The sequence below is a fragment of the Hypanus sabinus genome, chromosome 15, assembly GCF_030144855.1.
Source record: "Hypanus sabinus isolate sHypSab1 chromosome 15, sHypSab1.hap1, whole genome shotgun sequence".
NCBI lineage: Eukaryota > Metazoa > Chordata > Chondrichthyes > Myliobatiformes > Dasyatidae > Hypanus > Hypanus sabinus.
Window position 1 is genome coordinate 9,114,173 of NC_082720.1, and position 24,114 is coordinate 9,138,286.

The following is a 24,114-nucleotide window of genomic DNA, read 5'->3' on the forward strand; positions in this document are numbered from 1 at the left end:
AGCATTTTTTTATGTTGGAAAGAGGCCAAGTGTTCAGTGAGAGCAGGGAGATGACAGAAAGTACACCCAACAAACTTGTCCCAGCACACCTTATCTCCCAGAAATACCAGGCAGTGAATGCCCCATCTGTTGATGTCCAGCGTAGTCACATGTAGCTTAAGTCAGAAGTAGACTGTGTGGTTCTTGAGGGTATGGGTCGCTCTGAATTAGACTGTGTAGTGTATGAGGTTGTCAGAGATCACTGATGTGAGGGAGAACTGTCCCGTAGCAAGGTGGCTCCCGCAGACATTGTTCCTGTAGTAGTTATTGATGTGAATCCGGACTGGGAAGGGAAAAGTTTTTACTTTCAACTCCTTGGTCAGATGTTGCCCTTCTATTTCTTTTTTCACTCATTTATTTTCTGAGGAACATGTAACCAAATGTCTTTTTGGAAGATTTATTCTGATATTTCTGCCTGTTTAGTTGTGAGGGAGGGCTGCCTACTCCACCTGGCTGGGTAATATGGGGTGGACGTGTATTGGTATTGTTTATTATTGTCAGTTTTGTTTGCATGCTATCCAGATCATGTCAAGTTGACATACTTCAACTTGCAGAATACAGTGTAGCAGCTACAGAGAAAGAGCAGTGCATGGAGCCAAATAAAATGCAGGGGCCACAGTGAGGTAAACTAGGAGATCAAGAATTCAACTTTAATGTACGAGACATCATTCAAAAAACTGACATCAATAATGCAGAACCCATCTGACTATGTTAGCTGCTTTCCAGAAGTGTAGACGGAGTCAATGGAGGCAAGACTGGTTTGTGTCATGGACTAGGCAGCTCTCAGAACTCTCTGAAATTTTTTTTGGAGTCTTGGGTAGTGCAGTTGCTGTATCAAGTGGTGAAGCATCCAGAGAAGAGGCTTTTTAATGGTGCATTTGTAAAAGTTGGTAAGAGTCATTGAGAACATGCTGAATTTCCTTAGCTTTCTGAGGAATTAGAGGTTCAGATGACTAGGATGTTCACGATGTCTGGGATGGTCTACTTGAGGCTTATTTACAACCAGAAAACAGTGAATTTTTCCTCACTGTGATGATAGGAGAAATGTATTGTAGCCAAGTACAGCCTAAGCTTTCCTTGCTACTGAATGGTTATTCGTCAGTGACTGAACAGTGCCTGTAGCTATTAAAACCAAGCAGGTTCAGGATCACACCAGAATCATATTTATGACACCACAATTTACATAATTTGGATAAGCAGATGCTTGAGAAAATTGTGTTTGTGTGCATGAAAATCTCATACCACCAAATTTTTGTAATATCTTCCCAGAAAACTGGGAAATTGGTTAATGCCATACAAATGATATTTAGGTGTATAAGATGATGAGAGGCATTGACTGTGTGGATAGCCAGAGGCTTTTTTTCTAGGGCTAAAATAGCTAACATGATGCATAGTTTTAAGGTGCTTGGAAGTAGATACACAGGATATGTCAGAGTTAAGTTTTTCACACAGAGAGTGGTGGGTGTGAGGAATGCACTGCCAGTGACGGTGGTAGAGGCAGGTACAATAGGGTCTTTTAAGAGACTCTTAGATAGGTACATGGAGCTTAGAAAAATAGAGGGTTATTCTGTAGGGAAATTCTAGGTAGATTCTAGAGTGGGTTACATGGTCGGCACAAGGGCCTGTAATGCCCTCTACATTTCAATGTTCCTATGTTTTTCTATGTTAATGCAATTGACTGCATATGGTTGCCTCTTCCAGTGTTGTACAAGCAGATTTAAGACCTGGAGTCTGTATATCCACCTAGTTACTTGCAGACATTTTTACTGTCCTTATCTGCCTCTTAATGCATTCCTATAGACCGTGGATTCCCTTCAAATTGCTCAGTAAATGTTACTTAGGCAATAGTGTTTGGGTGGTACTTGGGGGTTTGTGGTCTCAGTGTGAGTTTGGGTGACCTGGAAGTTGCCAAGATCAAGATTGTTTAATGTCATTTCCAGTGCATAAGTGTAAAGGAGAATGAAATAAATGTTACTCCGGATCTGATGCAGCACAAAATATCACAATCAGATAAAGAACACAATAATTCTAAAAGACTCTATAAATATAAATACATAAGATAGGTCAGATACATAGATTGATCGTATGTCCATAAAGTGACGCCAGGCACAGGAGTGTCTGCCTGTAAGGATGACTGACAGGAAATGATACAGATGTGGTGATGGGGGGCGTGGAGATTTCCTGTACAGACCTTTAGAACTAAGCAGAGATTCTTTGAGTTTTCCTTCAATGTAGGCATCCCCTGCTCATACACACTTCAGCTTATAGGATGTTTCAGCAGCCTATGAAAGCAGATGGGTACACTGGAGAATGGGCGAGATTGGAAGGGGTATTTGATGGAGGGCCCATGCCAACCATCAACCACCCATTTACACTTAATCTACATAAATCCCATTTTATTTTACTCTGTCCACATTCTTATCAAATCCCCCAGATTCTTTTATTCCTAATAGAGGAAATTTACAGTGCACAATTAATCCCCACTTGTCCTTTTGATGTCAGAGGATACGGTCACAGGAAGAACATACAAACTCCACCCAAGGTCAGAATTGAACTGGGATCACTGGAGCTTCAAGGCTGCAGTTCATCCAGCTGCCCCAAAATGCCACCATATTGGCTAGGAAGGCGATGATCCAGCAGGGAGTATGGTTAAGGCTAGCAGCTCTTGGATTCTGTATTGCTTGTTCTCTCTCAGCTGCCCAGTTAACACAGCTAACCTGAGGCACAGTAAAAGGAAGGAGCCTTATTATAGTATTTCAATAGCAGCCCACTTGCTACAAGGGGTTTGGTCACCTATCCCTCACTCTGTCTCCTTTTAGACCAGGATAGTAAAGGTTGAGCTCCCATTTCAGACTCTGCACTTTCACATGATGTTAGCCCACCCTCTTTAAGGTCAGGAAGAAATCAAGCCACAGAGTACCTTCACACTTGTACAGTGTCAGTGCTATTTACTGGCAGTCATGATAGCAACCCACACATCACTACAGTGGGATCCTCTATCACGTGTGTTTGAGGCAACACAGCCCAGGATGGTAGGTGGGATCTGGAGAGTTGGATCCTTTGGGTAACTTACAGAGACAGAATGGGTACAGTTGATAGGTTGAATGCACAATTTTGCCCAGGTTCAAGAACAGCTACTTTCCTTCAGCCATTTGGTTCTTGAACCAATTGGCAAAACATTAATATGCAGACCACTTTGAACTAAAATTGACTTTTAACTGTTCTAATTATAAATATTTATGTTAATGTTTTTCTTGTGAATGCTCCTTATGAGTTTAGGTGTTTATGATGCTGCTGCAAGTGAATTTTTCATTGCATTTTTGGATACGACAATATACTCATCTTTGATTTTGACTTTGACTGCCCCATGGCTAACTCAGACAAGAACAGCTCAACTCCCTCTGCTCCTAGTGGCTGTCCTGTATGCCACTACTCCCATCCCACCTACCAAACGCTGAGTTCCAACTGAAAATCCAAATACTGCTTCCTTTTGGAGATGGATGAATGTTATTTGTGAAGTTTGTCTGTGGCATAATAAAGCAGAAATTCATAACTCCTGGTGAAATTATCAATATGATTGTGAGGAAGAAACATACTCTGGGCTCCTCAATAGTGGATCACCAATTAGCCTCTTCAAATGTTAATACCCCTTATGGGGTCATGCATTTAATAACTTCACAGCTGAGAATAATTCTACCCCTAGAATGGTGAAATGGACAACTAACTTATTCTTTCCTTTATATTTCCACATACTCATCATCTCTTAACAGGAACAGCTTTGTAACTGAATTACATGCTCAATACAGTAAAATATCACAAGGCACTTGATAGGTGTGTTATCATACCAAATATGACACCAAGGACTGTGATTAAAAGCCTGGTCAGTGAGCCTGAGAGACAGAGAGTTTAAGGGGAGCTTAAGAAGGACTGGTGCTGGTGAAATGATAAAACTGGGAATGAACAGGTGCAGAGGCTAGAGATGTTAGAATAGAAGATAATGCAAGTAGGAAGGGCTGAGGCCCAGATATGATAATGGATACAAGGATGAGGAATTTGAACTTGATATATTGCTCAATTAGAATCCACTACAGACCAACAAGCAGAAGATTGATGAAAGAATATAGAACTTAGTGTAAATTCTGCATTTACTTAACTGTTCATGCACAAGAGAAGCTCCTAAGCTGACCATTACTTTCAAACCTATATCAGAATAAGCTTTTAGTCCAGCTTTTACCTATTTTTTCAGCTGAACATAGAACAAGGAACATCAGGATAGAAATGTAAACAGTACAACACAGGAACAGGCCCTTCAGCCCATGATGTCTGAGCTAACATGATAATTTAACCAAATCTCTTCTACCACACTTGATCTATATCCCTCCAAGTACATGGGTCTAAAAGTGTTTTAAACACCACAATCAGGTCTAATTCCACCACTATCCTTGTCAGCCTATTCCTTTTATTTAAAAAAATTTGACTTTCATTTATCTCTTAAACTTTCCCCCTCTTACCTTAACTGCATGTCCTCTACCATTTGACAGCCCCTCTCAGCTGAAAAGCATTCCACCCTCAGTAATGAGTTACTTGGGCTGATTTATTTCCCCTTGTTAACCCTGGAACATTGAGGTCAATTGTTGTTGATTCAGTAATGGATCCAGGAATGAAGACCTTCTGATCATGTGTGGCTCATCAAGTACCAGCTCGAGTGGTGCAGAGCTCCTGCTGTGTGATCTTACTGATGCTGAAGCAGGACGATGGTATTTTAAGCTGCTGGAATTAAAAAAAGGCAACTGGCCCAATTGAACTCGTTGCAGTGTATATACCGCTACTGAGGGCTTTGTTACAGGGGTGCTAAACTCCTACATACAACAGAGAGCAAGTGGTATGGTTAATTACTTTCTCACAGTGCCAATGACCCAGCTTCAATGCTGATTTTGGATGCTGTCTGTGTGGAGTTTGCACAATCTCCCTGTAACTATGTGGGTTTCCCACTGTATTTCCATTTTCTCCTATTTTCCAAAATACCAGAGATGTGTAAGCTGAGAGGTACACTCAGCCCTGTAAATTTCCCCTAGTGTAGTTGAGTGGCAATATTTTGGGGGGGGGGGGAGGTCAGTCTGTAATTGGGGGAGTTGATAATAACATGAAAATGGAATGAGATTGAATACTCGGGAGGGGCTTGTTTAGTCAGAGGGTCCGTGTCCATGGAGGAGAGATGAGAAAAGGAAACAAGTTGCAGTACTCATGAAATCTGTGAAATATTTATACTGAGTGAATTCAGCTTTCAGCTATAAGCCATTGGTAGTGAGGTGCTTGCTTAATGTAACACAACCAAGTTTCTTGATATTTATTGCCTTGTGACCATAAAGATGTTTCAATACCATTCATGGCTTCTTGGAAAGTTCCTTGCAGTCAGCTGGTCTTATTTCTGATACATACTCTATTGCATTGGTGGTTCTGATTGCTGACTTTCTGAAACTGTGGTAATGTGTGCATGTTCCTTGGAGGGCTTGCTTGGAGAATGAAGCGTTGCCTCAGCTCACCCATGAAGGAATGGTAGTGGTAGGAGTCAGTGGATCTACAATCCAGTACAAGTCAATTCCTGCAGAAGGCGGAAGAGGGAGAAAAAGAGGGAGGGCAATCATCAAAAATACTGATGGACATTCAGCGGGTAAAAAGTTAACATATAAAGGCAGCACATAATGTAGCCTCAGTGTTGGTGTAGTAATAATATATACAGGCTGAAGATTGGAAAGTAGCTGTAAGTATGTTAAACAGGACGTTATAGAGATTTCAGTTTTATTAGTTTTGGCACGGCCACCTCAAAAAGCAGCAAAGAGGGATACTGTGGGATTCATTCTCATTACCACATCTAGCTTTCTCCCAATGGAGCATAATATTATTCTGTGCACAGTCTGTGTGCAGGAACCACAGAAACCTCTATATCAGTCCCTATGGTTGTGAGACTTGAAACTGTGAGGCACTGTGTGAATAGATATACCAAAATGGAGATCACTCCCTGATTTGGAATACTTTATGTAACACTTTCTTCCCCCAAGCTATCAGACTCCTCAATACCCAAAGCCTGGACTAACACCTTGCCCTACTGTCCTGTTTATTATTTATTGTAATGCCTGCACTGTTTTTGTGCACTTCATGCAGTCCGGTGTAGGTCTGTAGTCTAGTGTAGCTTTCTCTGTGTTTTTTTTTATTATGTAGTTCAGTCTAGTTTTTTGTATTGTGTTATGTAACAACATGGTCCTGAAAAACATTGCCTCATTTTTACTATGCACTGTACCAGCAGTTATGGTCGAAAAGACAATAAAAGTTGACTTGACTTTATCAGGGTCTTTGTGAGATTGTGGAGCAATTTTGTACTGTCTTCTGTTAGGGGAGTCTCTCAATGCCTGCACCCCAAAATTAAACCCATCATGCCATTGCTTATTCACATGATCCCTCTTAGTTCTCACCCTTCCTTCTGTAACCATATTGGCTTTGAAGATTGTTCCATATTGTTACCTTCTCAGTTTTCCTCACCTTCTTTTCTACGCTGTTCCCACTTTTTGAATAATTATCTTGGAACTTCAGTCGAAGAAAGTAAAGTAATTGTGTCATTTTTATAGCTGTGCTGCATTATGTATGCCAATCCTTGGCCATTTTTTGGGTTGGGAGTGGTTGGTTTCCATTGCAGTCTGGGTGAAAGTGGAGACAAGGTAATTAAGCAAAATAGAGGGATAATACAAAGGTTTATGCATGCTTGTATTTGTTTCAGAATGGCTTTTATGGGATGCAATTTCCATATTTTGTAAAGGAGCAGCATGCAATTTCAACAATGCATGCAGCAGTGTTCCAACCTGTATGTGTAATTCAATATACAACTGTGATCCCTTCCATGGCTTTTTGAGGTATATGGGAGTGCTTATCAATTCAGCCCACTGGTCACCCCAAAACTTAAGCAAGGTCATTGAGGTGACTGTGGAGGAATGCTGCTGAGTGGCACATCCCAGACTGCAGGAGTACGTGCTGAGGGATGCACTGAAGCTTGGTGCAGCCACCGGAAGGGCTCGGAGGCAAAGGACCACAGTGTAGGATTCTTTTCCCATTGGAGATCGAGGGGCTAGGTGGGGGGAGGAAGCCCCTCACTATTCTAATAGTATACCACTGCAGAGAGCCACACAAGTGTCAGCAGTGTTAGTGATGTGTATGAACGTAATAGAACATTGACTATGACTGTGAAAGTAAAGAATGAAAAAGCATTGAAAGATCTATTGAAAATACTTTCATTATAAATAGTTGATTTTGTTAGAAAAATATGAGAGTGCTTTGACATTCATGGTAAAACAAAAATTTTGTGATATTCTTGTTAAAACTTAAGCTGATTTTAATGATGTTGTTACATATTGTGATTTTAAATGACAATTAATTTTAAAATAACAATAAGGAAAATGCTAAAGTGGAGCCTTGCCTGTAATTATGTGTGGAGAGCAGAGTCAAGAGCTACATTTTAGGGGATGTGGTTACATTTTGGGAATAACAGATGGAACAGAGAGAGCCACAAAGGTCTAATCTTATCAGACGGATTCTCCTTCCACCATCTGGATAATCTGTGCATGTTTCAAGCCATATAACAGATTCCACTTAGGCCAAGATTAGTGTTGGAAATTTTCCACTTCATTTTTTTCATCTTCCTGTTTAATATTTTATAAACACAGATTAGCCTTTCATAAATTGGTATTAGGACATCAAGTTACTTAAATGAGAGAAAAGTGAAAGGAAAGATCGGAGGGTTTGATAAAAATTGTTATGCTCCTCAACAAAAGTGGACATGAATATTCTGAGGCAAATTGATCATATCTTGGTTGATCAATTTGCATTTTATTTTTGCTTTCTGCTTTGGATGAAACTTGAAGTTACTGAGCCATACAGCTTGGGAATAGGCCATTCAGCCCATCACTATGGCAATAATAATACATTACTCCTATTTGTGTTATTCTCCCCACATTAAGCCTACTTACACCAATGGCACAATAATGCTGTCATTTTACCCACATTCTCCCGAGTCTTTACTTTGTCTTCTTTGCTGAGGAAGACACTGATTCTTGGTTCTCAAGTGAGTGGGTTACTCTCCATATGAAAGTTTGGGCAGGAAGTGTTGACAGTCCACTGAAACATGGCAGGGCATCTCCAATCCTCTTACTGCCATACTTTCCTGGCCAGATAGCAACTTCCTAAATACTTTCTGCACATGAAATTTCCACCTTGCAATAGATAAATAAAGGGTTTATTACAGCAGTTACGTGTTTACTGCCAACAACTAGTTAAACTCCTGGATTAGGTCATAACTTACAGACAAGACAGATAGCATCCAGCAACCATTCCAAACTCCTGGAATGATTAGACTTATCAATGGATATGCTGAACTCATTGAATGTGATTTCTAATTTGCATAGATTGGTCAAAAATATTTGACCCAGCAGCTGACTCAGGGGCCTATTGTGCTAGTGCTGAAGGGTGTGTTGTTAATCCCTGGTAGGGAGATTACACCACGATGTGTTCCTTTTCTGTAAAAGCCCCTCACAACTGTGCTATTCAGGGACAATTGCCCATTGAATCATGGGCACAGCACAGGTTTGATGCTGTGAGCATGTTTCTTCTGGTAAGAAGTTTAGAGATAAGAGTCCTTGGCTCAGTAAGGGAAGGAGGTATGTTTTCTGAAACCTGAACTGAGGAGGAATTTCTTTTTTTAAAGGATTATGAATCCTTGGAATTCTCTGTCACAGAGAGCTCTGGACCCAGAATCATTATATTCAAGGCTGAAGTAGATTTTTGGACAGAAAGTAGAAAGATCTTGGAATCAGGTGGTAAGGAGCACATTGAATAATGGGCCAGGCTTCAGGAGCCACCAGGCCTATTCCTGATCCTTTTTCTCAGTTATGTCAAAATCAGGTTTATCATTGGCTGATAGTGAGGTAGTGTTCATGGGTTCCTTGTCTATTCAGAAATCTGATGGTGGAGGAGAAAGAAGCTGTTCTTGAAATATTGAATGTGTGTCTTCAGGCTCCTGTACCTCCTCCTTGATGGTAGCAATGACGAGCCTCTTGGCTGATGAGGGTCCTTAATGAAGGATACTGCCAAAAAATTTTCAAGGCATCATCTTTTGAAGGTGGTATGATTATCACCCATTTGAAGCAGCTAGGAACCTCCAATTTCAGATTGAAGATGTACTTGAACATTCCTGCCAGTTCATTTTTAATGCTCTACTAGATGCCTTTTGAGGATTCTCGATCTTGAGAGATGTTCTGATGTCAGCCTCTGAGCCAGAGGTCACAGGGTCACCAGATGCTGCAGAGATTTGCACAGGTGTAGTTTTATTTTCCCTTTCAACGTGTGTATAAAAGGCACTGAGCTCATCTGGGAGTGAAATATCACAACTATTCAGGATGTTAGGTTTCAACTTGTAGGAAGTAATGGCCTGTAAATCCTGCCAGAACTGATGCACATTTGATTCTGTCTCTAACTTCAATTGGAATTGTTTTTTTCCACCCTTAAAGTAGCCTTCCATAGATTGAATCTGGACTTGTTGAAAAGTTCTGGTCTTGAATGCCACAGATCTAGCCCTCAGTAGAGTATGAATCTCCACAGCTTTTGGTTTGGGTATTCCAGTATGTTCTCAAAGGCACACACTCATCTACACTGGCTTTGATCAGAATCAGGATCAGACTTTAATTGCCAAGTACCTGTGCACATACAAGGAATTTACTTCCGCCAGATGTTGTCTCTCTGCTCATAACAATAATAATGATAAATATAAATGAAAATATAGATTATACATACAAGTAGTGCAATCCAAGTAATAGTTAGCCAACAGTTAACCGGCAGTTAACTGTTCAGCAAAGTGACCGCAGTAGGGAAAAAACTTCTCCAGTGCCTATTAGTCTTAGTCTGGAGGGATCTGAAGCGCCTACCAGACGGAAGCAGTTCAAACAGTCCGTGCGCAGGATGGAAGGAGTCCTTTATGATGTTCCCCGCCCTCTTCTTCAACCTGGAAGAGTACAGGTCCACAATAGAGGGCAGGGAAGCTCCAATGATGCGCTCGGCAGTCCTCACTGTGCGCTGTAGTCTGGTTCTATCCTGCTTGGTGGCGGCTCCAAACCACACAGTGATGGAGGTGCACAGGACAGACTCAATGACTGCAGTATCAATGTCAGCTGTAACATATTCATTCATATTCGGAAGAAGAATCCCTGAATATTGTCCAGTCTACCAACTCAAAGCAGTTCTGTAAGTATTCCTCCATCTCATTGACCGTGCTGTCTTGGTCTTCACCACTGGAGTTATGGTCTTCAGTCTCTGACTATCTGCTGGGAGTAGAAGTAGAGCCAGGTGATTGGACTTTGCAAAGTATGGGCATGTGATGGCATGGTAAATGTTCTTGATAGTGATATTACAGTGGTCAAGTGTGTTGGCTTCTCTGGTTCCAAAGGTGGTAGTTGTTCAGAGATTCTTCAAGCTGGCCTGGTTGAAATCCCCTACAAGGAGTGCTATTTTGTGCCTGCTGATTATGGAGCTCAGCTCCTCCAGGGCCTGGGACACATTGCCCTGAGGTGGACTGCATCGATGATAATGACAGAAAATACCCTCAGCAGGTAAAATGGAGGTTCAAAATGGTGGGCATGAGCCACGTTTCCATAAAGCAGAGTACACAGCACTCCCTGATGTCCCTCTAGTACTGCAATCTTACTCTGAGGTCTTCAGTTTTATTTTCCAGAGACTGTACATTCACTAGCCAGATAGTTGGAAGTGTGGGTCTAAAACTGTGTTTCAATTGTACCTTTATGAAATTAGCTTCTGTTTTCATAAAGAGGCTCTGTACTCACCATCCAGTGGCTGCTGATATCACTAGATTTAAGTATTGATAGATTTTTTTTAAATGGCTTAAAATTATGTTTCTGAAGCACACATGGCTGTGTCTGGATTTCAGCTGTGGTAGTCCTAAATGGGAATACTTGACGATTCATATTGCAGCTACACGCAAAGAGTCAACATTTATTTGTGCCACCTTTATGTGTGGGGATGAATCAGGAGTTGATGCTTGTGTATTGAAACTGCAACTGGAGCTAGCTTGATGGAGTATAATGGATTAAGTGTGCATTGTTGGCATTTAGGCTTTAACTAGAATAGTATCAAAATCTCGACAGATTCAGGGCATAAGAAGCCAGAACAAGGTGCCAAATTGGCCCATCATCACCCATGCAGTTCCTTGTAGAGAATGAATGCAGCCTCCTTGCTTGTTCCTTGTAGTTGTATAGTCTACATTTCCATTGCCTTGGGAAAGCGGCAACATAATCAACAACCACTCCTACTCCAGTTATTCCCTCTTCTCCCCCTTTCCATTGGGGAGAAGATATACAAGTTTGAAAACACCTACCCACCAGGCTCGGGGACAGATTCTACCCCATTGTTATGAGAGTCTTGGAGGGACCTCTTATACTTTTGATCCCAATCTATCTTGTTAAGGCACTTCTTCTGAAAGTGTAACATTATATTCTGTGTTCTGTTATTGGTTTTGCTTTTGTGCTACCTCGATGTATGGACTGATGTTACTGGATGACAATACAAACAAGTACTGTATGCTGATATACGTGACAATAATAAACCAATTTCCACATTGAGAAAGAGCATGAGTTTCCCATGAGATTTCTGCCAGCTAGGTTCAGCAGGAGAGAAACAGGATTAACTTTTCAGGTCAGAGATTCTGCATTAGCACCTGTAATGATAACTCTTTGTATCTTCAGAGGTGCTGCTTGACTTGCTGAATATTTCCAGAAGTCTTTGCTTCCAGGATGTACGTAGGGCGGAACTGTCTCAGTGCTGTGTGATGATTGTATTGATCTTAGCCTGGGGTATTGCCCATGATTGTCAGTTCCAGATATAGTACCCCAGCCTGTGAGTATTCTTCATTCACCTCCCCATTGTGGTGGAAGTCTTTTGTGCCTGGAGGTCTGGTTGCACCAGAGATGCACTTGCAGTTGACAGCCCATGAAGGAGGTGCATGAAGAATGTTCAGAGGATAGGGCACCATACCTGGGACCACACCTCAGTAAGAAAAAGCATTAGCACCAGATGGAGAAGAGTATTAGGAGAAAAATGACAGATTGAAGCATGGGTATTATTATCCCCTGAGGGAGTCTCACCTCATATTAGTTATTCAGTTTAATGTGGTCCAATAGTTGAATTGCTCCATTCTGTTGAAGGATTATTGGTTGGTTTGAGTGTGTTTAAAACCATTAATATCAAGTATAACAATTAGCCTTACATTTACTAATTTAAAAAAGGCCCCTAATAAAATAGAATAATTAATATGTACACAGCTGATCCTTCCTGATTAGGACTAGATGTAGGTCGAAGAGCTGCAGCTGTCAGCTTCGGTCTCCATTGGTCAGTGGTCACTTCTGTCACTTCTCAGCTAGCCTCTTTATTCCATCCCACGTTATCCGCATCATTCTACACCACAGAATGCCATACCATTCCACCCTGGTCTATTCCATGCCATCTCATCCCTTCTCCCCCTGCTCACTCCACATGATCAAATCCCTCACCTCTCCCAGCTCTGTGCTTTGTCACACTAAATGTCAACCAAGCAAGCACCACCCTATTTGGCATCAACTCCTTCTGTACTCACCTTCCTCTAAAGCTTGATGCAAATCCAAATCTTTCTTTCTTTCTTGAAACAAAAGACCTCAATCACTCAACTTGTAGCAAATCACAAACATAAGAAAATCTGCAGATCCTGGAAATCCAAAGCAACACACACAAAATGCTGGAGGAACTCGGCAGGCCAAGCAGCACCTGTGGAGAAGAGTTGATAGTCAACGTTTCAGGTTGAGATTTTTCTTCAGGACTGGGAAGGAAGAGGGAAGGTGCCTGAGTAAAAAGTTGGTGGGGGGAGGGGAAAGAGGCTAGTCGAAGGTGATATGTGAAGCACGGTGGGTGGGAATGGTTAAGGGCAGGAGAAGGAAGAATCTGATAGGAGAGAGTAGACAATAGGAGAAAAGGAAGGAGGAGGGGACACAGAGGCCAGTAACAAGCAGGGGAGAAGAAGCGGAAAGTCAGAGTGGGGAATGGGAGGTAAGGAAGGAGAATTTGTTCACTGGAAGGAGAAATCGATATTCGTGCCATCAGGTTGGAGGGTACCCAGTGGGACTGTAAGGTGCTGCTCCTTCACTCTGGGGGTGATCACATCTTGACACAAGAGAAGGCCACAGATTGATGTGTTAGAACAGGAATGGCAATGGAAATTAAAATGTCTGGCCACTGGGAAGTCATGCATGTGGTGAATGGAGCAGAGTTGCTTGATGAAGCAGTTCCCTGATTTATGTCGGGTCTCACCAATGTAGAGGAGGCTGCATCAGGAGGACCAGAGGCGGTGATTAGTTGAACTGTACTGAGAAGGAAGGACATTTCAGTATGGTCATCACAGTCAATATCCTTTTGGAGAGGGTTAAAATATGGGTTGAATGGCCTCTTTCTTTGCCCTACATCTCATGACTCCATAGTCATATTGAGTGACTGTGACTATAAACATTCAATCTGTCTAAGACTATTTATTAACCTTGGGTTTGTAACGGGTTAGTAAGTTGTGGGCATGCTATGTTGGCACTGAAAGTTTGGCGACACTTGTGAGATGCCTCCAGCATAACTTTGGGCTATATTGCTCATTGAGGAAACATGACACATTTCATTATATGTTCCAATGGACACATCACATGATAAATAAAGCCAATCTTCCACCATCCTGAAAATCCTTTGATACAATGCAATAGGGAGTTGATTGTTGGCTGTGTTAACTATTGTCAGAAAAGTGTATGGCAGGTTAAGTTTCATTGAAAGGACATTGAAGTAAGAACGTAAGGAAGCCTTGATTTATCTAACTCTCCTATTGGTGAGAGCATATCTGGAGAAACACATTCACTTGTGCTTACTTTACCTAAAGAGAACTATACTTTCCATTAGTGAAGTGGGGAGGGGGTGTAGCAAAGGGTTGCTAAATTTACTGGTGGTTGTCATGTGAGGAGAGATACAATAAAACAGAAACATATTTTCGAGAGTTTGAAGTATTTTATTAAAATATCTAATATAGAGAGCTGCAGAAAACTTATCAGAGAATGGGGCTGAGTAGGTGAGAGAGACAGTGAGGGGTGTGGGGTTATATAAAGAGAGATCTCGGGATGAGGCACATGCATGGGTACTTTCATATTTCTCTCTCCCACAGCCCTCAGTAACAATATCAGAATCAGGTTTACTATCACCGGCATGTGACATGAAATTTGTTAACTTAGCAGCAGCAGTTCAATGCAGTACATAATCTAGCAGAGAGAGAGAGAGAGAGAGAAAAAACATAAATAAAATAAAACATAATAATAATAAATTAACAAGTAAATCAATTACGGATACTGAATAGATTTTAAAAAAGTGCAAGAACAGAAACACTGTATATTTGGAAAAAAAAGTGAGATAGTGTCCAAAGCTTCAATGTCCATTTAGGAATCGGATGGCAGAGGGGAAAAAGCTGTTCCTGAATCACTAAGTGTATGCCTTCAGGCTTCTGTACCTCCGACTTGATGATAACAGTGAGAAAAGAGCATGCCCTGGGTGCTGGTAGTCCTTAATAATGGATGCTGCCTTTCTGAGACACTGCTCCCTGAAGATGTCCTGGGTACTTTGTAGGCTAGTGCCCAAGATGGAGCTGACTAGATTTACAACCTCTGCAGCTTCTTCTGGTCCTGTGCAGTAGTCCCTCCATACCAGACAGTGATGTAGTCTGTCAGTGGAGACTCCAACCTACCTGGAATTTCACTGAGCGCAGAGGCAATTCACTCCACAATTGCTGACCCATGTCCCAGCTGTCTGAGTGGTAGAAATCAACCACACATGCAAAGGCTGGGAATCAGAATAAGATTATCATCAACTTACATCACGGAAAATTTGTTGTTTTGCAGCAGCAGTACAGTACAGACATAAAATTACCATAAATTACCAAACTATTTAAAATAGTGCAAATAAAGGAATGATGACAGAGGGGACAGAGTTATTTCTGAACTGCTAAGTGTTAGTCTTCTGGCTCCTATACCTCATTCCCAATGGTAGTACAAAAAGAAGACAAGTCCAGGATGGTGAGGAACTTCAGTGATGGATGCCCCTCTTGAAGATGTCACCGGAGGTGGGGAGGGTTGTGCCCATGATGGAGCTGGCTGAGCCTACAACCTGCTGCATCTTCTCGTGATGATGTGCATTGGAGCCTCCAAACAGGACTCTACAGAGAATGTTCTCCACTGTGTATCTGTAGAAATTTGTAAGAGCCAACACGTAGAAAATTGGAAGGCCAGTTACAGGGTGTGTACCTCTCCTGAGTTGCCCAGCTTTTGACAGAATTGTTGTTAAACTGTCAGCAGCTGTGGCCAAGGGTGGTAGTTCACACTGTTTTTACCACCTGCTTAGTCTTTAACACACGGGCATTGCAGCTTTCTCAACTCCAGTCCAATCTCAGAGTATTCTTGCCTGTTTCACTTCCCCCCCCCCCACCCCATCACTCGTTCTTCGCAATTTTACCTAAATTGTTTCATGGTATAAGTCTTTATCTCTGTGTGGAGATGGCCTGTACACTCCCAACCAAAGAGGTACAGTTAGTTTTCAAGCCATCTTTCAGTGCTGAACAGGTCAAAAGTTCACTCTCTTACCCAGTGCTTTCCCCTGTCCTTTTAATGGCTATATTCTGAGCCAAGTCTTCCTCTCTCACCTGCGAACAGCACTAAATTGAGTTTTTATATTCATCAATGTAATATTTTAAATTATTGAATGTGTGTCAAGGTTTTTTTATGGGTGACTGGATCGGAGAGCACACTTAAATGGAGTCTTTCAGCAAAATTATGAAGAAGTGTACAGTACTTTGGTGATTTTTTTTTGCTCTGTCCCTCACTGTTCCATCTGCAACAGCTTCTAATATTTCAGGCAAGCTGTTAATATGATTGCTGGACCGATCAATCTGCAAAAGGACCTGCATTTTGGCAAAAGCCTTTTGCAATGCTCTACAGAGTCATGCAGCCAATAGAGTACGGTCACTAGTGCGGTCACTATTTCAATATAGCTCGTGTATCAATGTATTTGTACACAACAAGCTTCATAAACAGCAGTGCCGTAACAACCACCAGAAAGATTTATTACTTTTGTTCTTTAAAATCTTGTCCATGGGCTCTTTTTATGTTTATCTGAGAAACATGTACCTTCTTGGCTTTGACATATGAAGAAAAGAATTAGGACTTGGTCCTTTAAGCCTGTTCCACTATTCATCCTGATCATGCCTGATCGTCTGCCTCAGCACCATTTTCTTGCACTATCCTATCCTTTGATTCCTTTGACATTCAGTGTCTCTTTTGACAAAGTCGCTGAAACGCCATCAGTTTCTGGGGTAGAAAATGCCAAAAACATGTCACACTTTGGGGTAAGAAATTTTTTCGTATCCAAGTCACTTCATCATAAAGAGAACATCTCCAACATCGGAGCTTTCCTCAGTCATGCATAGGAATTTCAGCCTTAGTGTCTGAAATGTAATTTAAATGCATAGTTCTTATGATTCAGAGGCAAGAGGATCACCAACAAATCCTGGACTTAAACTATTTTCCCTCTTCCTCAACTGCATTCCTCACCTTGAAGACATTGCAGTCAAATACAGAAAGCACTGGAAGTCTGCACCACGGCAGTCAGGGAAGTGAGAACTCTTTTCAAGAGGTTCAGCTGAGCCAGTGACCAAGCTGTTTCAGGTGTTGACTGACTTATGTATTCTTTCAAGCAAGTTCTGAATATATTGTGTATGGAATACTCACCAGTTCTTTAAACTATCCTTGACATTTTCTACTGCAAACAGACTGAACTCCTCAACCTGCCTACTCTACAAATAACTATCCTCCACCTGTATCCTGAGATCTCTTAAAGCATTCTTGTAATTGATCCCAGGAATGAAAGGGTTAATGTATGAGGACTATTTTTTAGCTCTGGGCTGTTACTCACTGGACTTTAGATTAATGAGGGGAGATCTAATGGAAACCTTTTAAACATTGAAAGTCCTAGAAACAGTGGATGTGGAAAGGATATTTCCAACAGAGGGCACAGCCTCAGAGTACAAGGATATCCCTTTAGAACAGAATGAGGAGGGAATTTCTTTAGCCAGAGGGTGATGAATTCATTGTCCCAGATGGCTGTGGAGGCTAAGTTATTGGGCACATATAAAGTGGAGGTTGATAGATTCTTGATTGGTCAGGGTGTCAATATTATGGAGAGAAGTCAAGAGAATGGGATTGAGGAAAAATAAATTATCCATATCTGAATGGTAAAGGAAACCCAATTGGCTGAATGGCCTAATTTTGCTCTTATGTCTAAATGTGTAATAGTATAATCTGTGCACCCTGTCCAAAGGTTAAGTTTTCTTCTTGTGAAAGGACTTACAGAGTCCTAGTGCAGTATGACTTGGATAAAGAGCCTTCAGTACAACCATTCCGTGCCATCCATATTGCCCAACCAGTTAGCCCCAATTTTCAGCATTTGGCTTGTATCTGCCCAAGTCCCACTCCTTCCATGAAATCACCCAGATGTTTCTTAAATGATATTATTGCCTATGTCCTCACCTCTTCCTTTGGCAACTCATCCCATATACTCACCACCTTGTGCATGAAAGAGTTGCTTCTCAGGTCCCTTTTAAATATTTCATCTCTCACCCTGAACCCATGTCCCCTGGTTTAGGATTCCCCTCCCCTGGGGAAAAGACTGTTATCATCCACCTTCTCTATGCCTGTCATTATTTCAAATGCTTCTATAAGACTGCCCTTCATTCTCCTACATTCCAATCTCTGCCTATAACTCAGGTCCTCTAGTCCTGACTTCTGGCCATTTTGGGGTGCGATCTCATCTCATCTTGAGCATTTATAAAACAGTTCAGGGTATTCATTTTAGAGGTGCTTTCCCATGAAGAGTTGTATCTTTACTGAGGCACTTAACACAGCCGATATCTGTAGAACTACTTCCCAGAGAGCACCAGTGTCAGTGAGGTAGGGCAGGGCAAACTGGCAACCAGAATAATAAAGCCCGATTAATGCAACAGAAGTCTCAGATTCCTGGAAAATGTGCTGACTAGCTCAATGCTAGAGTCTCTAATTTGATATAGTTGCCTTCATCCCGACATTGGCAGTGAATCACTTCTCCTCTCACAGCTACCTTGCTCCTTTACAACATCTGTTTCCAGTTAATGTTTGGTGCAGGTGTATTCCTATCTATGGACAGCATGAGGTTAACAAGTTTCCAATAATTGATCCATGCTGATGCATGATATTGGATATATAGTGTGTTCTCTGGGCAGTGGTGGTCCATCCATTGTATCATCCCTTCCCCTCACCCACCTCCTCCGTCATTTCCGTTCCTTGTGCAGGAACATTGGGATTGTAGTAATTAGACTCTGATTTACAGAAATGGCATGAGGATATGAGGCCAAAGTTCAATACCCCAAAATAAAATTTAAACCAATTAATCCGTTAGATTTTTATCACTGCTCCATGTTTTCCCAGCAATTCCCTCAGTGCCTGGCCTTTGATTGATTCAGATCAGTTTTGCAAGAGTTCTGATTGTCTGCCCAGTGCTTCAAACCTTGAGATGACATTTACACCACACTCATAAAACAATCAAATTTGCAAAGCTTTTAAACAACTGGGGCATAGTTATATTTAATAAAAGCCTGTCTATAATAACCTGAATTAGCATTTTATGCCATGTAATACCTCTGAGAATGCAGGATTTTATGGAGTCATGTATTGTTGAGCCCATCTTTCCAATAGGTAGGATTATATACTGACTGTCTGCTGGTTAACCCTTCTGTTTCTGGAATACTTCACATGAAATGAAATCAATATAATTGTTCCATTTCTATATGAACAATCCAGCCTCAAATATATTTCATCTTTCATGGCAATCACAGCCTTTACATGTAAAACGTGATTGGTCAGAACATTTTAACCGATTTTGCATCACTTAGGGCCACCCCATTATAGGAAGGATATGGAGTCTTTGAAAGAGTGTAGGAGGGTGCCTGGGTTAAAGGACATGTGCTCTAAGGAAAGGTTGGACAAGCTTGGGCTGTGTTATCTGGAGTGATGGAGCCTGAGGTGAGGGCCAGTTAGAAGCATGTAAGGTTACGAGAGGCAAAGATAGAATAAATAGCTGCTATATTTTTCCCAGGTTTGAAATTTCTAATAAAAGTTAGGTGAGAAGGGTTAAGTTCAAAGTAGCTGTTTTTTAACACACAGTGCCTGGAATGAGTACCGGGAGTGGCTGTGGATTCAAACACAACAGAGACATTTAAAAAGCTCTTAGATTAGGACATGAATATACAGAGAATAGAAGGATATAGGCTTGTGTAGGCAAAAGAGATTAGTTAGGCACTTAACTAATAGTTTAATCATTTTAATTCAGCACAACATTGTGGAATAAAGATCATGTTCCTGTGCTGTACTGTTTAGTTTCCATTGGTTCTTTCAATAACCTGGTGCAGAAGTGCCGACTTATATCAAGAGAAGTGACTGAGACCACAAGATGTAGCAAGGGCTCAGGAATCACAGCTGCGGTATTGTTGTCTGTCCTGATGCAGGATTATATATATATACTCACTGAAGGAGTGTGGGCTTTGAGATTGAGCCTGCATTTAGTTTCCTTGTTTTGCCTTTGACAAGATAGTGGGGAGCTGCCTTCTTGAGGTGTGGGTGCACCCACAATGCTGTTAAGGACAGAGTTCTAATATTTTGACCCAGTAACGGTGAAGGAGTGCCATGGTCCGTTCCAATATCCTGGTGTCACAATTCACCCAAAACTCAGCTGGACCGGCTACATATGGTTACAAATGTAGACTAGAGGCAAGGTATCCTATGATGAGCGACTCCCTCCTAACTCTACCCTCCATCATCTTTAAGTCTCAAGTTAGGAGGCTGGAGATTTCTTCTTTTGCATGCCAGATGAATGCAGCTTCAACGTTTCTAAAGAAACTCAACATGAGCCAGAACAAAGTAGCACCACTTGGCTGACATCTAATCAACCGCCCTAAACATTCATTTCTTTCACCACCTTACTGCCTAAACTCTGCTTAAAGAAGGGCAGCATTTTCAAAGGGACACCACCACTTGCGGTTTCATTTCCTAGATGCACTTCTTTCTGACTTGGAAATATATCTTCTCCATCTTCCTTACTGGGTCTAAAATCCTGGAATTCCCTACCCAAAAACTAGAAGGACTGCAGTGGATCAAGAAAGTCACTTGTCAGCACCTTCTTAAGGACAGTTGAGTGTAACGTGCTCTTCAGGCAAATTAACCCAGGTATGGAGTAAACTTGAGAGTTGAAGGTAGAAAGTAACATTGAGGATTTATTTGAAGAATGTAACAGATGAGTAATAAATGACTCAGAGTGTACTCACTCGAGAGGGCCAGAGTACACAGAGCATTAATTCAATCAGAATGCAAATTCAGGACTCGGCGATGAATGCTAGTCTTGACAAACTTCAGTAGTGCATATAGTATGGGAACCTCGTGCGTATCAAAATCAAGATTTAATAAACTCATAACAGGATGCATGAGAAACCCACATTCAAATAAATAAATGGCACAAAAAATGCAATGAAAACAACGACGGAACTAGTCACTTAACAAGTTCTAGTTAAACAAGTGAATGAGTTAGTGAGTCAAAACACAGTGGCCTGATACTCTCTGATGCCCTGCATTGGTCTGAAGAGTTAACAGCAGTTGGGACACTGTTCCCTCCAAGCTGTATGGCTGTGCAGCAACTGAAATGTTCCCGTGGACATAGCTTTTGTTGCTGTGCAGCTGGAATTGTCTTTTATATGTTAATATAAAGTGCTGCACTGTTTTCAGACAGTGTAAAAATTTCCTTCTCAGAGCAATGGTTGGTTCACTCAGCTGTAAAATATATTAGAGGGAAGGTTGGTAGGGGATGATAGTTTTGCCAATGATTCTTTTTAAGTTCCCGTAAAACAAATCTAAAAGGATACTATGCTAATTCCAATGACACTCCCAGTACATTAGCTGCAAAGAGAAAAAGGTTTTTCCAATGAACAAAGACATTTGCCTTTGAATTACCATTTCACTGTATTCAATAATTTATATGTTAGATATTTGAATTTAATTAACTGGAAAGAGTATGGTGTCTCCATTAGATAAATGGCTTCACCGGATGTGATAAAATTGGCCACCATCTTGGCACATTGCCCAAATATGAAGTTGTAAGAAATCAAAATCAAAGTGGCATGAAAAGCAGGTGGCTGATCAATGGTGTCAGCTTTCACAACTAGCTTAGGTTTATCTACTGTATATCATGTCCACTCCAAAGTTTGTGCTTCTCAGAAATAGCTGATTGTCATCTGTGCATTTTTGCAGTGTTCACGTTTATTGAAAATCAGTCTATTCACATGTAAGTTTCCTCAACCCTTTGTGAGGTGATGTTGTGGCATAGTTAAGTTAGAATTATGGTCTTCGGTTCACTGCACTAACTTACTGTGTAAACAAGCCCTTGTTCCAGGAAGTAAACAATCTGTAGATCCATATGGGTGTGTGACTCTGATCCAATCATTGGAACAAGAGAGCTGGTGGGGAGTGGATGTGATGTGAGCAAATGATTTGAAGACTCAGAAGTGTAAAGGCTGGCATATTGGAAAGATCAAGGCTTGCAATCCAGATGGAAGAGCAAACACACAAAGAAATCCAGATGATTGAAATCTGAAATAAAAGAGAAAATGTTGGAAACACTCAGCAGGTCAGGCAGCATCAGTAGAAAGAGAAATAGAGTGAAGATTTCAGGTCAGGGACATTTCATCTAATCTGAACTTCTAACAAATGATCTCAGACTGGAAGTGTTGACTGTTTCTTCCTGCACAGATGCTACGTGGCCTGCTGAATGTTTCCACTATTTTATGTTTTATTATAGTAGAGTGAACACAATAGTCTGTGGAATAAAACTGGAATATAACTGTGAACAGAAAGCTGGTTTAGCACTTCCTTTTTGATCTGAAGTGTTTGTTTTGGCCACCCTTGATCACTTGTCCCTTGCCAGGGTACAATTGCTCTCAGGAGTCATGAGCATCTGTAGATGCTGGAATAGACCATGTCCCTGTGTGTGCCATCTCTCCAGTGAGAAGTGCTGTATTGCAATCAGAAGGAATTCAGCAGGTCAGGTGGCATCCATGGAAGGAATATTTCAGGACAAGACCATTCTTGTGTCTCATTACCTGACTTGCTACCAAACGAATTCTAAATCCCATCGCAATTTCCATCCATCTGAGTAGCCTCAAATACCACTGCAAGACTGCATAGAGAGTGCTAAAACTGAAAGCCAAAACTTCTCACTCACTTTTCACACCACTTTCCCCTCCCACTCCAGGCTCCCTTCTAATTATTGCTCAAAGCCCCCCACTCCCACCTCCCCAACCATAGTGTTTAACAGCTTTCCATACTGTCGTCTTCCCTGTGTTTGACTGCAGACTGATACATTTTACCCCTTCGAAAATTAAGGAAGCTTTTCTGAATCATATTTCAGATTGGTTTTACGTCCAATAAAGCAAACATCCTTAAGAATGAAATTGTATATTTGCATTAATAGATATGTATGATTTATTTGATTTGCAATGAAGGGCAGAATTTTATCTCAGCTTTCTGACGGAATTTCCTTCCACTGATTATGGAATGAATGTTAATTCATGACTATTGTTTGGTAAGGTTTAAGCATTTAAATCTTCTGCCTCAAATACAGAGAGTTACTAAAGCACCAGAACTGAACCCAGTAGGATTCCTTACATCATTAGAGTGTTGCACATTTTCATGAACATTGGTTTACAAATTGGTGAAAACTCTCAGACATTTTTTCCCTTAATTCTTGACTTTATTTCTTTCCATTTTCTTCTGCTTTCAACAGCCACACCTTGCATCAAAGCCATCAGTCCCAGTGAAGGTTGGACCACTGGAGGGGCTACCGTTATCATTATCGGAGATAATTTCTTTGATGGATTACAAGTCATATTTGGCACCATGCTGGTCTGGAGTGAGGTACGTGAAGGAAGTGCATGCACTGATAATTTAACAATAATCATTGATCTTGATATACAGATTATTTGTTTCCATTTTCCACTCTCCCTTTCTCTCTTCCCATTTGCTTCTCCCTTTCTCTTTTCTCTTTTTCTCGCTGCCTCACTCTGTTTCTCTTTCTCCCTTACACTCATCCTTTCTAGCTCAGCACACTCCCTCACCCTCCCTCACTTTCTCTCACCCTCCCTGCTTCGTAGTTGTTTCCACACTGTGCTTTTTGTTAACCTCCTGAGCCTTGTCAAATATTTTCTGGAAATTAGCAGAAAGGTCAGGTGGATACTGGCATGGAAGTAAAACAACATGGTTAGAGCAGACTATCTCGGGTGTTGAAAGGGTTATGCACACAGAGGAATGTACCAGAGCCGATCATTCCATTCGCTCTCCGTATGTTCCAAGGATTATTTTTAAGTGATTGAAAGACGCATTCGAGCAGGAGCTTACGTGGCCCTTCGTGACTTTGTTGCCTGTCAGGGACAGCGATCCAATTAGTCCAAACCTCCAATATCTACCAGATGGAGTTATTTTCAGAGCTGGATGAAGTATTTCACTTGACATGTTTGCCATGAGTGCTTGACAGGCATGGTATCCGTGGCTGCAAGCTCTAAACGAGTGATATAGTCATAGACGGGTGAATACTTCAGGTTAACTGTGGAATTGACCCTTGGAAGTAGATGCACACAGTGGTCATGACAGAGTTTAAATTTCTACCCTGAAGAAACTTACACATATACACCATACAAATTTTCCCACTTTTAAAGTCACATGTGACAGCTCATAACCTTCAAACGTGAGCATAGGTTTGAATGTCAGTAAAACTAGTTGATATCATAACTAATACTGATCCTGCCTTTGTCTGTCAGCAGAGATCACAGCAATCAAATGGAAAGATGGTTGT

The 24,114-nt window shown here is 41.3% G+C and overlaps 1 protein-coding gene across 5 annotated transcripts in view; it reads left to right on the forward strand.

Moving 5' to 3' along the window:
• ebf1a (EBF transcription factor 1a) overlaps nt 1-24,114 on the forward strand; it is a 468,633-nt gene that overhangs the window by 258,969 nt on the left and 185,550 nt on the right. For all 5 annotated transcript variants that reach the window (XM_059989982.1, XM_059989983.1, XM_059989985.1 and 2 more), the window contains one exon: nt 23,050-23,180. In XM_059989982.1, the coding sequence (XP_059845965.1) occupies nt 23,050-23,180 (131 nt within the window). The remainder of the gene's footprint in view (nt 1-23,049; nt 23,181-24,114) is intronic.